The 23,057-nt window shown below is 43.2% G+C and overlaps 1 protein-coding gene across 3 annotated transcripts; it reads left to right on the top strand.

The window, feature by feature from the left end:
* The first annotated feature begins 436 nt into the window (after nt 1–436).
* ENTPD3 (ectonucleoside triphosphate diphosphohydrolase 3) lies at nt 437–22,718 on the top strand. Of its 3 annotated transcripts, none has more exons than XM_040548381.1 (10): nt 438–1,430; nt 3,853–3,973; nt 8,360–8,477; nt 12,174–12,324; nt 13,082–13,241; nt 15,315–15,545; nt 15,969–16,241; nt 16,339–16,449; nt 17,654–17,791; nt 21,772–22,718. In XM_040548381.1, the coding sequence occupies exons 2-10, from the start codon at nt 3,854–3,856 to the stop codon at nt 21,838–21,840; spliced, it is 1,371 nt and encodes a 456-aa protein (XP_040404315.1). In that variant the 5' UTR covers nt 438–1,430; nt 3,853; the 3' UTR covers nt 21,841–22,718. The 3 variants fall into 3 exon arrangements, with proteins under 3 accessions (XP_040404314.1, XP_040404315.1, XP_040404312.1); XM_040548378.1 differs by having other exon boundaries at nt 443–1,430; nt 19,991–22,718; XM_040548380.1 differs by lacking the exon at nt 3,853–3,973 and having other exon boundaries at nt 437–1,430; nt 19,991–22,718.
* Nucleotides 22,719–23,057: the final 339 nt, after the last annotated feature.

Genomic DNA, 23,057 nt, shown 5'->3' with positions numbered 1-23,057 from the left:
TAAAACAAATATACTTGGATGGAAGAAGAAAAAGATGCCTCAGAAAGGGAAACGATACAGAAGAAAGGAAGTACATGCAGCAGCCAGGGAATCAGGATGGATGGGAGGCTTTGTCTTTAACCAGAAATAGCCAAACTGATCCATGAAGATCATCATTAATCCAACTTTAATAACGTGTTGTCATCAAAAGAAATGACCTCTGCTCCTAATCGCAGAGCACAGTAGAGCAGAGGTCCTGAAATGGGTAGGCTATGTAAGGAACCTTATAGGTGAGTCACTAGGCTGCAGCTGGTTCCTTGTTCTCCCTTCTTTATTCATAGATCAGAGATACTGTAATTCATCAAGATCATTACGAGAAAAGAAATCGAAGAAGTGCATTTTTATTTTTTTTTACATTATGTGAATCCAAATCCAAGAAGAATAGGCAAATGATGACAAAGTGGTTAAGGTATCTCACTGTGATTCCAGAGCTTGTGTCTCTGGCAAACCCATCCTGTAGGCTGTCGTGCAATCCCTGTCTGGAGCTGATCACACAGGTCGGACAAGTGATGGGAGCCTCATCTTTGTGACACTGCTTTTACGCATGCATCTGAGTACGTGCTAACCCTGCTGCCCAGTCTAGGTTTGGTAAGGAATCCACCAAGACTACAAACCCAGGGGGGCTGATATGTTTCAACCCGAATGGAAAGGAAGCCTTGAAACTGTAGGGGTGCTGGTTTGTGAGGGCTGAGAAAAGCCCTGCTGAGGAAACTCTTGTTTCCTACAGAGGAGGGAGGGAGATACCCACAGCGTCACCTCTAGGCAGCACACTCCTCCTGCCTTTGCTCTGGGACAGAGCCGAAGAACGTTTAGGGATACGCAGCTCTGTAGGCAAAGCCAAATCGGTTTCCGGAAAGAGAGCAGTAGCTGGAGGGGAAGGGGAAATTTAATTTTATTTATTTTTCTTTCCCTGCGAGGGCCGGGCGGAGGGGTGGTTTCCCGCCCAGCGGCCGCCCTGCTGAGGGGAGGGAGATGGCGGGCGGGCGGGCGGGTTCCCCCTTTGGGCTCTCCCCTTCGGCTCCTTCCCTCGGCTTTTCTCGTGCAAAGGGGGAAATTTGGCGCTTTGTCGCAAACCACAAGCGGTGCTCGAAGCTTTCTCAGCCGGGGCGGTGAGCAGAGGGAAAGCTCAGCGGGTTCGGCCTCTCCCTTTCGGCTCCGTCTGCTTGTTTTACTTCTTTTCTCCTCCTCCTCCTCTGAAGGCAGGTCTGTGAAACCTTCTCTCGCAGGTTTCACAGCAGGTTTCAAAATGCTGTGGTTTTGTTCATTTTTTTGCATCGCTTGAAAAGCATTCACCTGCAGACCACTTCTAAATAAACGCTAATGTCTGTGTATCTCCAGTTACTGTGTGAAGAAAGATACCGTGCGTGCCCATCCGCCCTATGAACAAACAGGTTAGTACCTAAAATAAGTGTTTGATGTTTCAGGTAACTTGGAGAAAGGAATCTCAACATATAATATGCACTGGCATTTGTACAGATGTATATTTAACTGGTTAAACTCAAAATGTTGGTGGCATGAAGAAGTTTAGTCAGCTTTCCTTTGCAGACAGGCATTTCTTTTGCTTGAACTGAAGCGTAGAAAATGATCTTCCAGTATACCTGAGTGGTCCACAATACTTAACTGGCTGTGGAAAATACACAGTTGTGTTTCTGTCTTACTTCAGGATAATGTTTTAATAATGGAATTCAACTGTTTTTTGATACTTAATGAAAATCTTATTTGGCTTTTTGCTAGCAAGCGTGGGATGTTAGCTCCAGTGAGTTACTTGCCTTACACCTCTCTTCTACCCCCTCTGGTACCTCTGTAGATTTCAGTCAATGTGATAAATATTACTGTGTTGCCTAGGATGTGTGAGACCTGGGTGAGGCTAGCTAAAATTGGGTGCAGCCCTGCACTTCTGACCCAGTTATGTGAAATCTTACACCGACTTGTACAGTTCGGATGGTAAGGTGTCACCTGTGTGGTGACTTCAGGAGGATATGGAGTGTAAGGTGTTCTCCTTCTGACACAAAGCCTATTGCTGAAGTTGGAATTTACATGTTATTCTCTGATGAAATTGTCCTATTTACTAATGGGACAAGATTGTACGAGGAATGTCTTAAGCTCCTTTATCCAATATGCTCCCTATCAGAAAAGGTTTTTGAAAAGAGAAAATGTGTCTAATGAAGGTGAATCCCAGTACGAGGAAGGCACATGAGAACTTCAGCAATCCAAGATTTCAGTGTCCCTTTGATAAAAAGGATATAGCAGAAAACCTTTCAGCGGTCATCATGGGTGTTGTCAAGTGTTAATAGTATAATAATGATTATTGCTCCTCTCTTTAGTAGTGCTTTAGTTTTTCAAAGACTTCTTTGCCCAGAGTTTCTTTTTTTCCCCTTGATAATGACTTACCTTTTCCATCACTAAGTGTCAGTGCTTTGATCCAGGAATGAATGGTATAAATTAGGTTGCAAGTAGATAAGTTCTCTTTCAGTCACCTTCCAATTATGGATAACACAGGCTGAAGAACTAACAGGGCTTAGAATATGGAAGCTGTGTGAAGAAGCATTTTGTTCTGCCCTTCCTCAGCCCTCTGGCTCTGGTTGGAGCTAAGGAGACAGACGATGTGCTGCAGGTACAATGGGCTGACACAGGGTGATTTGGCCATGGACTGTAGACCACTGACCTCCTGTCCTCTGCAACTGACAGTTGCTGGAACATCTGGGCACTTTTGTGTCCGGAAAAGTCACCAGAATACCATCAGGATGAAAGAATTAGGAGATGGGAGTTAGGATAGATCATGCCAGACTAACCTCATATTTCTATGCCAAAGTAACTGGTTTCTGACAATGACCAAGGCAGCAAAGTTCTCCTTTTTGTGTTCCTCTGAAACTTCTATGCTTGTCACCTACCACTTGCTTCCTCCTCAATCCCCATGGAGCATAAGAATTTTCAATATGGGATTTTCAGACTTGAAGGCCTTTTGGAGTGAAGAGCTGTCGGGCTAGGGACATGCAAAAGTAAAGGATAAATAGGAATAACAGGAAACCTCTAATGCACTTGAATTCTGGAAAACATTTCTAGAGGTTATAGATACCCTTATCTTCAGCGTGCATGCTTCATGTCACCTTTACGTTGGTCTAGTATAACTACACTTTAGATTTATGTGGATTTAATACTTATCCTGGCAAGATCTTTGAGTTAAACTGTGTATTTTTACTTTTTGAGTAATACAGGAAGATAATAATAGGCTCCACATTAATATGTGCACAGACATACACACGAACCTACTTCACGATCGCATTGGCAGTTAGAAGACAGTTGCCTACTTCAGTGTTCTTAAAACCTTCCTAGTTTCTTGCTAAAGCAGCCTGTATCTAGTATAGACCATGACCTTGCATCTCTGGCAGGAACCGTCATCTGCGTTCAGCAGCCGCCAGCATTGTGTCTACATGGCTGTGTCTCTGTCACAGGCGTACATGGGATGGACGAGGGTGCTCTAGCCCCAGCCTGCCCATTGCCCTCATCTCCTGAGGCAATGGGAGATGGAGAGCCTGCATCTACATGTTGGCACGGTGGGAGACAAGCAGACTGGCAGCTAAGGATGAAATCTGGCATCACAAGTACAACCGTATACACACGCCCCTTCTGGACAATGGCAAGTTAGTGATAGCAAAGCACCAAGCAGTTCTTGGGAAGAATTTTTATGTAGCACAATCTGTTTGATGAAATGAGATTTTTTGAGGAGTCTTGATTGATTCAGGGCCTCAGGTCTTATACACAGTCACTGGGTCCTTTCACACTCCTTAAGTGTTTCCCTTTTTATTGTTTCAGGATGCTCACCAGAACTCCAAGTGTTGTTGCCCAAGTGTTCCTTCTTCTAAGCATAATTCTTGTCATTGCTATTGCAGTGATTCAGATAAATCAGCAAAAGATCCTCTCCCCAGGGCTTAAGGTAAGCCTTAAAATAGGTAAGGACAGAGAACAATGTTTTGAATTGATATTTAATGATGTTCCTTTCTAAATAGCATTTTATGGGGTAATGCGAGTGACTTTACAGCCACAAATTAATGATTCATCACATCTTTGTCATGGGAAAACTGAGGCTCAGATAAAAAGAGAATTGGCCAAGATGACAGAGTAAGTCACTTGCAAAGCAGGAAAAGCATTCCTTGGTTCAGTGTCTGTGATGCCTGTCACACAAAGTCTTTTCCAAGACTGAAAGGACAAACACAAAAAAATGCCACTGCTTTTTTTTTTGTCTGAGATTGGAAGTAATTTCAAAATAATTTTGAAGTTATTTCAAGTATATCCTGGAGTTGAAATTCTGCTCTCAAGCACAGCTTGAGAGGAAGGTTGTGCTGAAATCATTGCAAACCACTCCTGAGGATCATAAAGCATTCAGGCTGTAAGTGTGCATTTTCTGATTTACCACACGTTGGGACTTGCTGGCTATTGACAGAAGCAAAGTAGCTTCATGAGGAGGGGCAGAGCAAACTGAAAGAGACAAACGGAAAGAATCTGAGAAGTAGGTTCAGGCTTTGCCTTGTGCTGCAGGTTCTTCAGTGGGAGAAAACTGAAGACAAAGCTATAGAAACTGGCCTTCTAAAGAAGCCCTGCAGTCTGGACAATAGCTACCAGCATGTACAATTCGTCAGATCCTTCTTGGAAGGCCTTTCTGCCTTTCCCTCTGCGTTTGTGTTCGTGGCTAGTTCACATAGTGATAGGCTAATGTCTCACTACACTTCATGAAATTATGAATACCTTTGGTTTGGAATAATTTCTGTTTTGCCTAAAATCTGTATTCTGAAACCAGTTTTATGTGTTTGTGTGGTGTGGCAGAGTGTGTGTGCTGGGATCTTGCATGAGGACACAGTGCCTCAAGTTTACTCGCTTTTGTGTCCCAGATCTCTGCTTGGAGCAGTCTTACATCCTCACAGTTTGCCAGGCAAGACCGGACTGATGTGTAGGCTGATGACACCAACTAAAAGACAACCTGTACATCACTTGTGTTTGTCACTAGTTCAGTTTCACATTCAGAGTGACAAAAATGTCCACCTTGCTCCTCTAGTCCAGGTGAGACCCACCTGGACTATCTGGAGCTGGTTTAGATGGGCTGTAAGCCTGCCTGTGTGGAAAATTGCAGTTGATATGGAGGGCCGTATGTTTCATTCCTGAGACACCAAGTAGTCCTCAGTGAACGATGAACACTTGCAAGAAGTAAATCTTTAGGAGCAAGGAGGACCTTGGTATGGCAGTGTGAAACCCTCCAGTACTTACCTGGTATTATGGAGCCTGGAAATGGTAGTGTCCTGAAGTCTGTGGTTGATTAAAATTTAATATGGCAGTAATGTGATGAAAACGGACTTTCTTTTTGTAAATGGCCTCGTCCTTCTGCTTCTGGCACTTCTTTGTGAAACCATAACAGGTACTGAAGTATAATTAGAGTTTGCGTTATCTGTGGCATAACAGGTCTTTTCCAGGATGCATGTTGAGAGTGTTCAGATTCATTCCTTTGTGGCATAAAAGATAATTTTTCCTCGGTGACATGGTTGGAGAAGAAGTCCAGAATTGTAAACAATGTTAGCTCTAAATGTAATGAGCCTTTGTACCAGCTGAAAAAATAATCTGCTTGTCTATTGGTGCTTTGTGAGCCCTAACGAGGAAAAAGTCAGGCTGAAAAGGTGATTAATCCCGGGGCTTGTTCCTCCTCCCTGCTGAGGTTACTTTTCTTCAAGATGTACAGACCGAGCTGTTCAAGTGAATATTCCTGACCTGTTTTGGCCACAGCTAGGCTGGTTGAGTGAAGAGCGTAAAACTGCTTGTGAGGCAGCACAGAAGTGCTCACACAGGTCGTTTTGCGAGGGGACTGAGGGGCACCCTCTTGCAAGGGAAGGACAAACGGTAGGGTAGGTGGTAGTTGTCTCTTCAGCGAGCCCGCTGCAGCTGAAAAAGATATGTGAGTGCACCTTTAGAGACAAAGTCTGGTTTATTGTTACCTGGCGTTTTATTTAGCTTCTGGTAAGTGCGTGCAGGGTTCATAGGATTATGAAATAGCCCCTGGAGTCCCTTTCGAAAAGGAGTATATATTTTTTTAAAGGAAACAAGAGGAAAAATGTAGGAAAAATGGGAGGAGGAGGAGAAAATGCTAGCTACACATTGGTTCAGATAATTGTACCACTGCTCTTGGGATGTAATTTTGTTACTTTCAGGAAGCAGGATGGGAAATGCAGGTAAATCCTGAAGCAGGAGGATGGAAATGGGTCAAAAAGCCTCACGGTTAGCTGAGGTAAAAATATTACTTTCCAGCTCTCCTTGGGCTTGATAGTTAGCACTAAAAATAGCCAAGTTAAAAGCTTCTGGTTGACACTTGGAGCTGACTGAGACTAGATTTAATTAATAGCCCTTGAGTAAATCTACCATTACTGCACGATGTGTCTGCAGAGTGCTCATCTGTCTTTTGAGGAGGGGGAACACACTTCAAGTGTCTTTGCTGAAATGGTGCTTGAACGGAGCGTGACGGCCTAGCGGATTGATAGTGGCTGTGGAACCTTTCGCCTTGTAGTTGATCAAGTTAAATACCAGCTGGGTAAATATGAGTGAAATTTTCATTATCTAACAGCCCTCTGGGAGACAGACTGATATTAGTGGTAATTCTTTGAGGGCCGTGAGTTTGTAGGATTACAGTGGGAAGCTGGGAACTAATGAGGTGCAGAGGCTGAACGGTCTGCCACCTGAAGCAGCGATCTTCCTCGGTCAGACCTGAGGCTCTCCAGGGAGGCAGTGTGATGAAATGGATTGGGCTGCTGCTGCAGCTGCTGATACTGCTTTGCAGCCAGATGGAGGCTCTCATTTTGCAGAATTGTTCAGCTCCTTCTGTTTGTTTGTTTGTTTTTTTTTTTAAAGAAAAAATGCTGACTAAGAAATGAGCCCTATTAATGTGCACTTCCTACCAGTTAGATGGTTTTGGAAGAGGGGGACAGCTGAACTTCCTTTGGGGGATCCAAAAGAGGGTAAACGAAATTGCAGTTTACTTTCACAAAATCCCAGAAGGCTGGGGTGGGAAGGGACCTCTGGAGGCCACCTGGCCCAGCTCCCTGCTCAAGCAAGGCCACCCAGTGCAGGTTGCCCAGGGCACGTCCAGGCGGATTTTGGAGATCTAAGGAGGGAGACTGGGCAGCCTGTGCCCCATCACCCGCACAGCACAGAAGTGCTGCCTGGTGTTCAGAGGGAACCTTCTGCATTCAGTTTGTGCCCACTGCCTCTCATCCTGGCACTGGGCACCACCAAAAAGAGCCTGGCTCCATCTTCTTTGCAAAATCCCTTCAGGTATTTGCGCGCATTGATGAGATCCCCCCTGAGCCGCCTCTTCTCCAGCCTGAACAGTCCCAGCTCTCTCAGAGGAGAGGTGCTCAGGTCCTTTCATCACCTTGTTAGCCCCACGCTAGACTCTCCCCAGTACGTCCAGTTCTCTCTTGTACCTGGAGGTCTAGAACTGGACACAATATTGCAGGTGCAGCCTCACCAGCTTTCCTTCATGCCGTTTGCCTGCCTGGTTGCCACAGTTTTCTGCTGCCACAAAAGGTGGGGAAGAGGGTAAGACTGATCTGGTGGGCAGTGGAATGAGATGGAGAAGCCCGTACTTTAATCCTGCAGAGTGCCCAGTGGCTTTGGGCAGGTCATGGTAATATTTTTCATTTACTTCATAAATAAAAGTGGGGTAATACTGATTCTCTTTCCCTCCCTTGTTGTCTCGCACTCTGGCACAGGCTATTTTCAGAGCTAGACTCGCGTGGCTGCCTAAGCCACTCAAAGGAAAAGCTTTATGGCAAAATTAGAAAAGAACCAGGCTTGTTTCATCAATCTTCCTGTGGGCTATTACACATTTTTACCTCTTTGCTCATGACTTTATGGATCCCTGGGGCATACTTGAATCTAAAGCCTGTGCTTAGGTATCAAACCCTTCCTTGTCCAGTGAGTGTAGTTGGGATAATGGGAAAGCAATTTGCTGCAAAATTGGGTCTTAACACAGTGCTATAAATGTGTCTGTGTGGATTTTGAACCTGATGCGGAAAGGAGATGAGCACTCTCCATTTCCAGTGAATTCATGATTGAGGACATATAGCAAGCTCTTTGTGTTACACCCTTTGTTTTGCTTATCTGGTGGATTTCTGCCTAACCACCTGACACTAGTCAGGTAAATATTTACTCTTAATATTTACTCAATATTTACAAGAGTGTGCCTGCACTTCCTAAAGGGTTTGATGATGCAAAGTACAGCTGCATACAGGCCTTTACGGTGTCACCGTTTGTCTCTTAATCTGTTATTTTTTCTCCCCAGTACGGAATAGTTCTTGATGCTGGATCCTCACGGACTACAGTCTATGTCTATGAATGGCCAGCAGAAAAAGAAAACAACACGGGAGTAGTGAGCCAAACCTTCAAGTGCAGTGTGAAAGGTATGCTCAGACTGCAGTTCCTTGTTTCTTTCTAGCCTCCAAGAAAAGGTTAGCTGAAAGCTTATACTGTTTTCTGTTTTGTTTTGTTTTCCACTGTGATCCCTTTTCAGTGCTGGGGAGCAAGAACTGTTACAACTGTATCTATATCACTCTCTTGTACAGCATCAGTCCTCCTGTTGATACAGTAGGGTGCTCTAATTTCCAACAGAGAGAGGAAATTATAGCCAAACGTGGTTTACTCCACTGCAGCACGTGATTGGTGCAGACAGAATTTGTTTTACAGAGAGTCAGGCCGTGTTAATGCTTCGACCTTGTGCACTGGAATAATTTCTTTTAAAAGAAAAGTATAAAATATATTTAAAATAGCTTGGAATAAAAAGTCTTTGAGAAGAATGGGGAATTATCCCTGGTTAGATATTTGCCATGAATTTTGATGGGGCAAAAATGGATGCCAGCTATGCTATTGAAGTCTGACAAATTAGCTTTTATTTTCCAGCAGTGTTAGTGGTGTTTAAAGAAACCTTTGCTGTTTGAGTCAGGTTTCCTAGAGAAACAAGGCTCATGCAGTTTATTTGGAATTACTCAGTGATTACTTTGAAAGAGGCAGCTGAGGGGGTTTATGGAAGGCACGCAGGAGCTGAACAGGAGGAGCTTGTCCTGGAGCTACAGAGACTAGAAAGCTAGGAAGCATCTAATGAAATTACCGAGTAAAATAGCTCCATTGCAGAACTGTTTCTAACAGGATGTTGTAGCTGTGTCAAATATCCATATGTAGGTGGGCCTTTGACTCAGGAAGACCTGTAGTTGTGTGGTGCTAGAAGGTGTCCCATGGCAAGTACCACTGGCTACCTGCCTTGTCTTTTGCCTGAGGTTTTGCACTGATTCCTTTCAGAGAGAGGAAGCTAAGCTGTACTGACTTTTGCTTAGACTCCAGTATCGTTAAGTATCTGCTTTAACAGTTTGTTGTGGATTACTTCATAATAACTTTCAAAGCTCTTAGTCAACTTCAGCAACACATCCAGCCAATTCCTTACCCCCCAAGTGGTCCATGCATCAAATCCCTGTCTCTCCAATTTAGAGACAAGGATGTCATGGGGGACAGTGTCAAATGCCTTGCACAAGTCCAGGCAGACGATACCAGTTGCTCTTCCCCTATCCACCAGTGCTGTTACCCCATCGTAGAAGGCCACCAGATGGGTCAGGCACAATCTGCCCTTAGTGAAGCCAGGTTGGCTGTCAGCAATCACCTCTTTATTTTCCATGTGCCTTAGCATAGTTTCCAGGAGAATCTGCTCCATGATCTTGTTGGGCATCTCATCTGGTCCCATAAAGTCTCAGTGCAAGTATTGTTGATCTCTGATAATAACTGTGGCACTTGAGGAGAATTTTTCCCTTCTCTCTCGGTCATGATCATGTAATATCCTGCATCCTGGTTTGTGTTTGGAGATGGCTGTTTGAGATGCAGCTCTGGAGGTCCATAAGTAGCTGGGGGATGAGTAGGAGCAAATGGTTTCTTGACACTGCCAACATTTCTATCATCAGCATTAAGCACGTGTGGACATTCTTAGCAATTTTAGAGCAAGGAAAGGAAAACAAATGTAATGTGCACAAAAGAAATGTGCTGTCACGTGCCTGATGGTGTGTCCTCACAGGCTGCCGGGGAGTGGCAGCCTGCCTGCTGAGGTGTTGCCTCGAGGGATACTGGTGTGAGAAGGATGCACAGAGAAACTGAGTTACTGTTCTCCTCTAAAAATGACAGAGGAGTACTTTGTGAATTTGCTTTAATTGCTTTAGGTTTTGTCTTTACCTTGAGGGGAAAACAAAAAATTGCAAAACAGAGGAGTCCAAATTGCTGTGAACTGTTCAGGTCCAGAGGGGCCTTAACCACAGTCGAACAAAGTACTTCTCCTCATCCAGGGTAACACATCAGCATCTCTCACCGCTCCAGGCTTGGGTGGCTCTGCACCGGAGCAGGCAGAGGGTTCGTGGGGCAGGCTCCCAGCAGAGCTGTGAGGGACGGTGACAAATCTATCTGCTCACGTTTCTTCAGTGACCCTCTGACCACAGCCTAAGGCCCTTAAACTGGGGGGTGGTTCTGGGCCTACCAAGAGGCAGATTGTCGTGTACCTACTGAACTTGGAAGTCAAATTATCAACTAATTTGTAACCTCCATAACATTTTTATGATTTAATTTCTGCCTTTGTTAGGTACCTCTGCCTTGTCTGTTCAAGCCAGCCCCAAATGAAAACCCTTTAGTTGTAGTGCAGTTAGTCTGTCCTGGTCAGGCCCTAAGCATCAGGAAAGCAAGCACCTCCCAGAACAAATGGTCACAGCGCTGTGTCCTGCTCTGCCTGTTCCTGAACACTGAGAGACTGAGGCTGCTGCCACCAAGGGGGTGTCTGGGGGCTGTTAGACGACAGCAGCTGCTGAGGGTGTGGAACAGCAGCTGCTGCTGAGTTTTCCTCTGATGACAGCTTTTTTTTCCAGCTTGAGGCCTGCCTGTGCTAGACTTAAAACTTTTAGAAAGTCTTATTCCAAACCAGGGCTGGAATGTCTAATGAAGACGTGGTAGTGGTTGTGTGTAAGTTCATACCGTGGAAGGAGAAGTGGTGGAAAGTGGAGGCTGTAAAGTCTCCTTTTTTATTTTTTCCTTTATTTTCTTCTTTACCAATGCAGGGGCATATGTGGCTGAACAGAAACGGTTCCTCATTTAACTCTCTGAGAGCTGCCCTCTGCTTAGCTTGGGGTCGGGCTGGTGGGAGAGGTGGCTGTGGCAAGAGAACTGGATGGGGCTCTGGCAGGGTTGTTCTCCATGGGGCAGTGGCTCCGTGGGAATGCCTGGATTTCTCTGTGCGCCGCTTCCTCGGCTGGGGAATTTTAGTAAGGAATGTTGTCATTCACACCCAAGTTAAGCCTGAACAAGTTGAGGTCCTGCTGGTCCTTGGAGCGTTGAGCAATGGAGGAAAGCCTTTGATGTTAATCGTTCAAGTAGTGACGCCTTGCGCAGCACAGTGTGACTCACTGCGGATATTATAAGGCCTTGGAAATTGGGAGGGCTGTGAAATACCAAGTACCAACCTAGACTTGTACCTCTGTGAGTTCGAGAGCCATTTGTGTGCGTCTGGGAATTTCACCAGCAATTCCCTGCAGAAGCCCCTTTATCTTATTGTCAGTTGAGAGCAATGAGCTGTAGAGGTGCTGTGGTTCCCACAACAGTTGCGGCAAAACAGGTTAGGAAATCTTTGTCTTAGGTTGTGGAAGGAGGGATTTCCTCTATTTTGGCAGATCAGGGGAATTTTACATTCATTAGACATCTTAGTTTCTACAACATCTGCCATAAGTAAGCCTATTTTCCTCATGAATGTAGCACTATTGCCATTATGGCATTAGATGGCTATACTTACATATTTGTATATACCATATATATATATATTATATGTGTGTGTGTGTTTATATATATAGATATATGTATATATAAAAACTGCAAGCAGTTTCAGATGGCTTCTCTGTCTCACACAGCGGAGCCAGTCACTACACTGTTTATTCCTTAAGCAGCCGTAGTTTTCAGCCACCCTGTCCTTGTTTACAACTACAGGAGGAGAGGTGGAGCCTCTTTCTCATAACAACTGTTTGCATAATTAGGCTAATTTGGAGTTGGCAAAGCAGAATGCAATCAATCTACTTGTTCTCTTTTAGGCCCTGGTATATCCAGCTATGAGAATAACCCAGGAGCCCTTGCCAAACCCCTTGATGACTGTCTGAATAAAGTCAAGCAGAGAATCCCAGTTCATCTACATAAAAACACTTCTGTTTATCTGGGGGCTACGGCTGGCATGAGACTGCTGAGGTACAGTGCAAACCTGAACTCCCCTGCATGCGTCCTAGCATAGCAGTCTGTGCAAAAAGAATGTGAAAAATGTACTGGGCACATTTCTGTCCACTGGAAGTTGGTCTTTTGAAAGGAAATGGAGCCCAGCCAATTGAATTCAATTAGCTTTCTTGATAGGGAAAGGAGGGCTGTATGAAAGTCCTCTGCTGTACCATATTGAAAAGAAATGCTTGCTTTACTCTGGAGAAGGCAAGCGTTTAATTTTCTCTTCCAAAGCTATCTTAAAGTCCAGCGTTATGTAAACAGATGATGTCTGTGCCTATCTGAGGGCAGCAAAAGCAGATTAAAGCTACACACTGCAGAGCTTTCTTAGTGTGAATGCTGTGTAATGGGACTTTTGGGGTCTCTCTGTGGTTTGAGCCATGGTACAAACTGTTTTTCATATGTTTGGTCTGTGACTGAACAGAGAGGGAAGAAAAACTCAGGACTGTTCTAGCCAGCAGCTGTCCTGTAAGCACTCAGTTCACTAAAAAGTGCGTGTAAGAAACAAAATACCCATGAGCTGGTATGATAAAGAGTGAAGTTTGTACATAGTGGGCGAGTTGCCTGCTGCAGTGATGCTGGGTACCTGGCTGTTCCCTACAGTAAGCTTCCCCTTTAGGCTAGAACAATGTCAATCTTTTGTTAGAATTTTCTTGAATTTCTAGTTAGTGAAGAATAAACATGGAATTGCCTTTCCAGATGCTCAGTGTCTCATGTTTTGTGAATTGCTTAGGTTGCAAAATGAAACAGCAGCCAACGAAGTCCTTGCAAGCATTCAGAACTACTTCAGAGCACAACCTTTTGAATTTAGGGGTGCGCAAATCATAACTGGAACAGAGGAAGGGGTGTATGGATGGATAACAGCCAACTATTTAATGGGCAATTTCTTAGAGGTGTGTGGAAAAAAATGCATGCTTTTCTTTTCACTGTTGTCTTTGTTATAAATGAAAAGTTTCATTTATAGTTTCATGTGTATAAAGAGAGGAGATGCCTGTTGAAACATGAGAGCTATAACTGTAATTTCACACTGTAACATCTAACATGGTCTTGTCGTGGCAGTAACTGAACAAAGCAAACATAAATGAAAGGATACGATGTGACAGGGATGTGATAAAGGTAAAATTGTTGACCCACAAAACAGGGCTCTTCCGTAAATGACTTTAAGGTGCCTCACACAGAAGAGAAGTGGCATTGCTCTTAAATGCGTTGGTATGTTAAAATGTGGCAGGTGTAGACTGTCGTGACAGCGGTGCCAATTAAAGATGTTTCCACCTGCTTTTCTGTGACGTACTTCTTCAGGTGGTCGCTATCTGCAGTTCGGCTGGTGAAGGGTCTGTGCAGCTTTAGGAACCTCCAAACTGTTTGGCAATTTTAGTGCATTTGTCTTAAATAGACAAGACATTTGTCTTAAGCAGCAAAGTTTACGTGGCCAAATATGCCTCAGCTGAGACAGAAATCGCTGATGGAGGTCATTCCAGTGCTGCTGAAAAGCAGCAGGCTGTGTCGCCAACTGTCACAGCTAGACTTGGGAGCAAAGGTCAGTCAGCGGGTCCTTCTGTTTCGTGCAGTGTTACCGGTGTAAAGATCCTTGCACTGCTCCTTGAACTCATAACAGTGTCAGGCAGGTGCTCCACGGCAGACAGTATTTTCTCTGGGAATTTTTTCATTCCCAGTAAAAACAGTCCCAAGATGACCACCAACTGCTTGTCTGTGTTTATGGCAGTTGTGTGCCGCTCTTAGCATACTGCACTTCTTCCAGATAGTCTTGCTAGGTTGACAGAAAGTTCAACCAGACCATTGTTGTTCACTGTCTGGGCAGAACGGTTGCTGTTCAATCACGGCAACTGATAAGCAGGAATTGGATGTCGGTGATCCAGGGGATACCTGACAATGAATGTGCTGTTGGTTCCCAAGAAGTTAAGAGAGATTATATTAGAATCACATGTTCTGGCACAGCTTTCCTCATTTCATGCAACAATGATGGCTTCATGAATTTCAGGGTGGTGCCAGTCTTCCACCACCTGAATTTTAATAATGGAAGTTTCAAATTCCATAGGGCAGATCCATAAGGACTTCTGAAGGGACTGCGAGGTGCTGTGAAGCCAGTTTAGTGTAGTGAGTGGTGTGAAGTCCTAAGCATGGAATATCACAAGCAGGAGAGAGAAGCTTTTCACCATTCTTGTGACAAGAATGGTGTGAAGAGCGGGGCTAAGAGTGGAATTCTGCTGGGGGCTGTTAAAGGGAACCTTTTGCTGTAGGTTTTTCTCATAAGCATGTTTGCTAGCCCATAAAGTTTCTTTTCCCTTCTTCTACATACATATCATCCTCAGTAATAATACTACAGTAAATATGGAGATAGATAATGATACAAAAATACATTCTGCTCTGTGACTGTGTGGATCAAATAAATAATCTGGGGAACGTTTTGGGTGATAGGGAGAAGCACCAGCTGTGAATGGATGAGGTTTATTGCCACTGCAGTTTCAGTGAAGGAAATGTGCAGATTAGGGGTTCTCGTTCCTTTGACTTTGATGAAGATTTTGTTTGACTTTACTGCTCTTTTCCCCCTATTTTCATTCTCTTTTCCTGTGTGATCTTTTAGTGTTTTATTCCTTTAATAATTCCTCTTGCCTTGAAACAAGCAAATCTTCATGCTAGTTCCATCCAGATTTTTTCAAGATCTCATGGTTAACCAGACTTCAATTTCCTCCATTCTGCTGCTGATACTGATCTGGCTAGTGCTTTGATTATTGTGCTGTCCTCTTTTTCCATCTTTCAACCTCCTTTTACTCTGTGAAAGTACATCCCTCATATTTAAAAAAAAAAACAGAGCTAGGATTTTTCAGAAAGGGCGAAGGACAAAGGGTGGGGGGAATCTAAAATAGTTAAGTGAGAAGTAGAAAAGCTTGAAGGGAGAACAAGCAGATGATATTTCTAATTAGCTTTTCTTTTCTTTTTACATGTAGAGAAACCTTTGGAGGACATGGGTTCATCCATACAGAAAAGAGACGATGGGTGCCCTGGATCTTGGAGGAGCTTCCACTCAAATTTCGTTTATCCCGGAGGTCTCTCAGGAGAACTTCAATAGCACCTTGCAAGTGAAGTTATATGGTTACAACTACAATGTCTACACTCACAGCTTCCAGTGCTATGGGAGAGATGAAGCTGAGAAAAGGCTTTTAGCATTGTTGCTCCAGGTCTGTTGAAGACCCCTTGCTGTGATGCTCTTGCAGCTGTTTGGTAATTGTTCGAGAAGGTTTTGAGGCTTGTATTCTCTTCCCCTTGGTGAAGTTCAGGGACCCCAGTAAAAGCTCCGTGGTGCTTAGTTGTGGACAAATGCACTTAGGTTTCAAAGCTCTTTGAATTTGTTAAAAACTGGTTTGAGTTTTGTATCATTTAACAAAAAGACCCAACAAGTCCTGTAGGTGTTTTGCTGATCTTGCCAATGATTTTTTTGAGAAAGGAGTTTCTATGAATTACGATATTCAGTAACATTGTATGGATCAGTCATGACAGAGAAGAGAACAAGAATATGTGCATATGTGGGTTAAAAGATTCCTGTAGCTATTGTCCCATCAGGTCTTTCTTGCTTTTGAGTTGCCTTTATTGTTTTTCTTCAGAAATCAAGCACCAGCTCCACCGTGGATAATCCATGTTACCCTCGGAATTACGAGACTGCGTTAACAGTGAAGTACTTCTGCGGCAGCCTCTGCACACAGTGTCTGAGACCAGCAAATTATTACCCAAACCAGTCCGTGAGCTTCCACGGAACAGGAGACCCAGGTCTGTGCCAGGAGATGGTTTCATTATTGTTCAACTTCACCGCTTGCAGGAACCGAGAAGACTGTCCATTTGATAGAATCTATCAGCCAAAAGTTAAAGGGAATTTTGTGGTAGGTTTGCAAACAAGCATTTCTTTTTTGAGCTTTCTTGCTTTTGATTTCTGTAGTTCTGAAAGTAACAGGCCTTTCATCTATTCCTTTTCCATAGGCTTTCTCAGGATTCTACTATACAATTAATGCTTTGAATTTATCTGACCATTTTTCTCTAGCTGACTTCAATACAAGTATGTGGTTTTTCTGTTCACAAAACTGGACCCAGGTACGTGTTTTTATTTTTTTATTTTTTGTATCTGTAGAAGAGAGATAAAAAGAAAATGGACCGGACAAGTATTCAAAACCTTTCAGGTCTATAGCAACATTAACATTTGTTTTCCCACTATGTTTCAAACCATGTAGTATTTCTGGTATGCTTAAAGTTTGGACAAGCTTTGAAAATTTCATTCGCCGTGACTCTAAGCTGAGTTTCTGGGCTGTAGTGAAACATGGCCAAACAGTGCATGCATTTTCCTGTTTTGATCTCTAAGCTTCGTACAGCTGAGATGTCTCTGAGGAAGTAAGGGGTGCTGCAGCTGAATATGTACTTGGGTGTAAATTTATGCATTTTGGGGAATTGGAGATTGCTGTGATAGAAGCATTTAGAAGGCTGATAGAACAGGCCAGCTTAAACTTCAAAACAAAACTTAGCTAGACATTCATTAGCAACACATTTCAATCACGCACATTATCAGCGTTATCGCTATATATTCAAAGCACTTAGCAGCTAACAACTGTATCCTACGTTATCAGCAAGCGCGCAGTACCACAGAGCTGATGCACTGTAGTTGGAACTTGAGCTAAATGGGAGTTAATGCTGGCTGTGAAGAACTTGTTCTGGTGGAAGGCAAATTGATTTTTCATTGTCATCCCCACAGAGTTCCTATGAGGAAAAGACACAGCCTTTCTTTTTTTTTTTTTTTTTTTAACCTAGAGTAAATTGATAGACCTATTTTAAAATCGAAGGAAAGTACCTCAGATCACCAAACTGGCTCCTTGTTTGCATTCATTTTGTTGCTAGCATTTCCTACTGTAATTTACCACCGTCACAGCTTGATAGCTGACTGCCACATGCAAGGTGCACTCCGTCTGTGATCCTCTTTAAGAGATTTGTGGCTGCGGTTTACTACCACAGTTTTAACCATGCTGTAAAGATGACACGGAAAATTTAGGAACCATAACATCCTCAATCTTTTATCTGCAGTTTTATGTTTATTTTATTCTATTTTATTTTTTCACCACATAAGCTATGTCACTGTCAGGGTCTTTTCACACTAAATCTCTATGTCTAGTTGTCCACAGTTATGCTTGCTGTTTCTGAAAAATGCAAATACATTTTAGTTAGAATACAAAGTATTTTTATTTATAAAAACCCAAAAGTATTTGTGTTCCACAATTTGCATATTTAAAAAAAAAACTTTTACTTTCAGCTCCAGTTTATGCTTCCTAAATTTGAAGAAACATATGCTAGATCCTACTGTTTTTCAGCCAATTTCATTTATTACTTGCTTGTACATGGCTACAACTTTGATGAAGGAAATTGGCCACAGATACATTTTCAAAAGGAGGTGAGTAATAATCATATCCTCTTATGGTTACTTTAATCTAAAAATGTTTAGAAGAAGACCGAAGATGCAGCAGCTACAAAAATATAATGGTTGTAAACAGCCTTTTTAAATGGTTGGCAAATGTTTGGCATACACAAAGCCACTTCTCAAGCCTCAGTACCAATTTCATTTTGGTTCCAGAGGTTGCAACATTACCTGGTGATGCTGGCTAGATTCTTTTAAAAAGCTTTAAGAATGGGTCAGATAATACTGTTTTCAACCTTGCCCCAGTTTGTTGAAGTACTGGCTTGCTCAAGGCCTGAAACACCTCTCCAGTCAAGGTCAGTGAGCTAACCCTGCCGAGCTGAACAGGAGAACTCTCACTTTTCTGTCAGCCGGCAGAGCCCTGGGCAGATGGGCAGAGCTGGTTTGTAGTCGCTGGGGGGGGGATGAAGCCACTAGGGCAGTTAGCATCCTCAGGTGGCACATCCATCTGGTTCTCTGGAATAACAATGTATATTGGTGGGATGCTGGCTGGTATTTGACAGACAGAAAGGTTACAACAATGTTGGTGTAATACCCGCACTTCTCTCTTCCCTGACCTCCAATTTTCCTTCTAAAAACCAAAGTATTTGTTGTGAAGTAGTATATATCCATTTTAAAGCTACCACTAAGAAATCCTTGCTCCCAAATCAGAAGGCGTGGCCACTGTGTAAATTTGGCTGTTACATCAGGAAATGTGGTCTCCGCAGTGCTCTGTGACTCCATCCTTTGCTCTCCGCTGCTGTGCAGAGCATTATTGTAAAACCTTCTCCCAGGCTGTCTCTTGATCTCCGTACAGTCTGGAGATGCTTCAGCACTTGCACGCAAAAACAACAAATGAATGGTTGTGGATCTTCGCGTGGGAGGTTCTTAAATGCAGGCTATGCTGACAAGCTGTTACCGAGAAATTGTAAGCAGTGCTTTCTGAACAGTCATACTCTATTACTGGTGTACTGAAGAACTAAATAGGATTATCTAGACTTATTTTGTCCTCCATTAGCAGCTCTGGAGGGGTGTTCAACGTTTAGCCCTTCTGCCAGGAAATCAGCAGAGCTTACTTTGGGATCTTAATCTGGACTTGGAGAGGGGTGGATTTGTAACCTTTTGTACATATCTTTTGTTGCCCCCCAGCAGATGGGAGCAGCCAAACACAGAAATATTTTGCTGTATTTTGCCAAGACTATAAAAATACTGAGCAAAATGAAAACCCAAAGGGCTTATCTGAAATGAACGCTTCTGTTACCTACAATTTGCACAATGGAAATCATGAATCTCCAAGAGGCAAGACTGCATCCTCTTAATCAGAGCTGCCCCTCAAAGAACTGAAAATAGTAAGATTAAAACTAAGATATCCCAGAGATGGTAAAGTACTTGCCTCTAAGAGTATATATTGAGAAGTGTGGAGAGCTTTTTGGTCTTTGCTAAAAGCATATTTGCTTTTAGTTAGTGAACACAAATCATCAAAGAACCTTAACCAATGCTAAGTTCTGGGCCAAATCTAGAACTAGATGATTTGCAGAAGTTCCGAACCCCATAATGAGAGTTTTTTCCGCTCTCTTAGCAATGAGGAATTACCTCAGTCCATCTTACTGCTTTTCTCAGTCGTATTTTAGTTCCTGTTGCTGTAGGTTTCTCAATATCAGTTAAACAAAAGGTATTAGGATACACGCAACTACAGAAATGGCCTACCGTTATAGGCCCTTATGGTCTCCTACAACCAGTAGCTGACTGGTTAAAACAGTTCATTAAAGACATTAACTTTACCCTGGCCTCCTCTTTGTCCATGTCAGTTGGATTCTTTTATTATTATTTTTATATTTTTTAAATAACATTCTAGGATTTGGCTAAGATGGCTGCTACTTCTAGGAATTAACACAATAGTGCTGATTTTTTAAAATGTGTCTCATGCACAGAAAATCCCATAATTGGAGGCCTGCTTATGTATCACACATCCTTGCACCAGTCCATCTCATACCTGTGTCTCATTTCTTTAGCCCAGCTATCATTACTTTTTTTCAGTTCCAGAAAATGCTAATATAAAATGGTTCATCATACATTCCACTATTTTTTTTCCCTGATAACTTAGAAGACAGTTGCCAGCATCAGCCACTCAGCTTTTGGAACCTCTTTTATCTGAATGTAAACTTCACGGGAATAGGACTCTTATCTGTATTTCAGGTTGGTAACAGCAGCATAACCTGGTCACTTGGTTACATGCTAAGCCTCACAAACATGATTCCAGCAGAAAGCAAGATGATCCAGTTACCTCTGAAACCTCCTTTGTTTGCTGGCCTCCTCATCATCCTCACAGCTACGGCATTGTTGTGTCTTCTCTTCCTTGTTTACGTGTGTATCGTGTCACGTAATCGGAAGGACATCAGTCATGTGGAATATGTATTTACTCCAGAATGAATGAACTTTACTAAAGACTGAAAGAAGAATCTTTCATGCTATGAAGTTCTGTAGGACTTTATTGTTGAAAAACATAGGGAGAGATTAAGACAGGCAACAAGTCCTGAAAAGAGCAGAAGCATAAATAAAGGAGACAAAAGGCACTCAGGGATCTGTGATATGGTGAACTGGAGTGCAGTTCAGAAATATTTTGGCAGTTGTTTCTGTAAAACTAGTTTGTCCAGTGCGAGGCTGATAAAGCATGGGCAGAAATGCCACTTTGCTTGTTAAGGTTTAAATAGCCTCTTCTTGTCAGGTATGTATGAATTTTTGTCCATTAACTCTGTGCTAACCAGTAAAATCAGATGGGGATAAATTTGATCAATGATGGCAGTTGTTTAAGATAAAATTGAACAGTGAGTCAGTAAAAATTGTGGGAGAAGAGAACATGGTGCCTGTTCTTGTGTAGTGCTGACACAAATCCCCTGAACAATCCAGTTTCTGAAACTGGAACAAACGCTGGGTAATCACACAGACTGAGGGGAACAGCACAGCTGGGATAGAATTGTTTTTATTGCTATTCCAAACTGATTGAGCCCTGCCACATAAAGTTGTAATAAATTGCCAACATCCCTCAGGACTGTCAAGCCCATGTTAAAGCTGAGCTTTATTTCTGGTACTACAGAGATCTCAGGATGCCTCTGTTACAGCACTTAAGATTTGCTTTGAAGGTGGAACAAAATCTTTTCAAATTTTCCAGTAACAGAACCTAATTTAAATGTATCACAGTTACCTCCAGAAACCTGTAGTGTTTTTAGTGTCTTTTTTCTCTAATATCCTCAACAGAAACATTTCTTGTAGTTCCTCCTACTGGCTTGTATTTCCCGTGTTCTGTGATCTCAGTTGCAGTCTGTACCAGCTTGTCATGTACACATCAAAATTGTCTGCCTTGGATCTTCTGAAGCATTAGCATGAGTACGCCAAAATTTAAGCCCTTCATTCCCGGCCAAGAGGATTAGGAGCCAAGCGGTAGGCCAGCAGAACTCCCTTTGTGTAGCGGGTTCAGGAACATGTAGCTGCAGTCACAGCTGCTGCCCTCAGCTGTAGTGCTTCACCAGCCTTTCCATGGCGTTTCCGTTACAATTTTGCCTGCTGCTCCAGGAGTCCTTCATGGGCAGTGCTCCTTTCCTCTCTCTGTCTTTTGTGTAGCTTTGGCATTCCTCAGCTGGCTTCTGATCAAACCCTCAGAAAAGACTCCTGTGTCATCTGCCATCTCTTCCATTTGCACAGTGTTTTTATTGATTCCTCTTAACACTGCCTTGACGTGATCTGTGAAGCTGTGAGGGGAACATTTCTGAAGGGCTTTGGAGCTGGCAGGAGGAAGGGATTGTTGTACTGTTCAGGACCTGCAAAAAGAGAAAAAGCATCTCCACTTCTCTTCTGTCCTTCTACAGTCTCCTTTTGCCCAGGTTCACTACCTACACGGAGCTGTGTTCACCCACCATATTCCCCCAAATATCCTACAAACAGTCGCTGCCAAACATTTTTATACATTCCTCCTTTTCCAGCCTCTCCAGGATTGCTTCCCTCTTCATCTTTTCTTCTCTGAAGGTATGGCAACCCGTTTCTTGCACTGAAATTTTCAGCATGAAAAAGTGTAAACTAAAAGGGAGGTTGCCGTATTCAACATCTATCAGTTACTGGCTAAAGCCCACGAGTCTTTATGGGTTGCAGCTTCCACGCAGATGTTTTGCATGTAAGAAATCTTATGTGCTGATGCGTACGCTCAAAATTCAAATAAACATTGAATTATGAATTCCGGTGGCATATTGGGTGTTTTCTATCCCAACTTCAGCTATTCCCCGTATTGATTTGGTTGTGAGATGCTCAGAAGTCAGCCTCCTTAGACTTGCTGGGTTGGCAGCTAGTGAACAAGAACATTTATTAAAAAATCATTTGGACTTCCTTGGATAGAGCCAATGTCTGTTGGAAAAATCTCTCTCCTCCACGAACCACCTTCTGTTTGCCTTCTTCACCAGTGCTCCCTTCTCCCCCGTATATGCCTTTACTGTATCAGTATGATAGCCACCTGAATGCGAACTCAGCCTTATGTCTCCTACCAGTTTTAGCTGGGAAAGCTGAAACTGTTGAACTTCAGCCAACCAGCTGCACCGCCGTAGCTTGCAGCTTCTTCTCAGCCAGCACCATGATCACCTTTCAGTGTCACAATAAAAAACCATGGCTGACACACGGCCAGCTTGGCTGTCGTTGGCTGTGGTGGTTACGTCTGGAGGAGCGGTGGAGCAGTGGGGCTGGTAACCCTACCTAAATCTGCCCCGAGCATGAGTCAGAACCTGATCAGCGGGTGTAACACCCTGTCACCTGGAAATGAACAGGTCCCATGGAGAGCCAGCGAAGTGAACAGCATTTGGAAGTGTGTACAAACTACAGCTTGTGTATCTTTTGTACTCTTTACTGCTTGCTTACAAAGATTAATAAAATTAAATGGTGAAAAGCTAAGCCAACTGTACTTTTTTTCCATCTTTTGTCAGTCCCAGTATTTTCACATCCTGGTAGACAAGTTATTCTTATCAGAGCAATGGAAAGACTCTGAAATGCTTTTTTGGGAGATAGAAATTTGCAAGCTGGAAAACTGGTCCTGTGGTTCTGGAGTGGACGGTGCTCGTTATCTCCAGAATCTGTATTCTCAGTGAGGAAACACAAGAGGCTAAAGCCGACCCACTCTCCTGATGTTGTTACATATACATAGATTGCATACATGTGTGTATACATGACACATAAACAACTTCTACTTCTGAACACTGATAACATTTTACTGAGGGACAACGGCACT

The sequence above is a fragment of the Cygnus olor genome, chromosome 2, assembly GCF_009769625.2.
Source record: "Cygnus olor isolate bCygOlo1 chromosome 2, bCygOlo1.pri.v2, whole genome shotgun sequence".
Taxonomy (NCBI): Eukaryota; Metazoa; Chordata; class Aves; order Anseriformes; family Anatidae; genus Cygnus; species Cygnus olor.
Note: the sequence above shows the minus strand (reverse complement) of the source record. Positions and strands in the feature narration are given on the sequence as shown.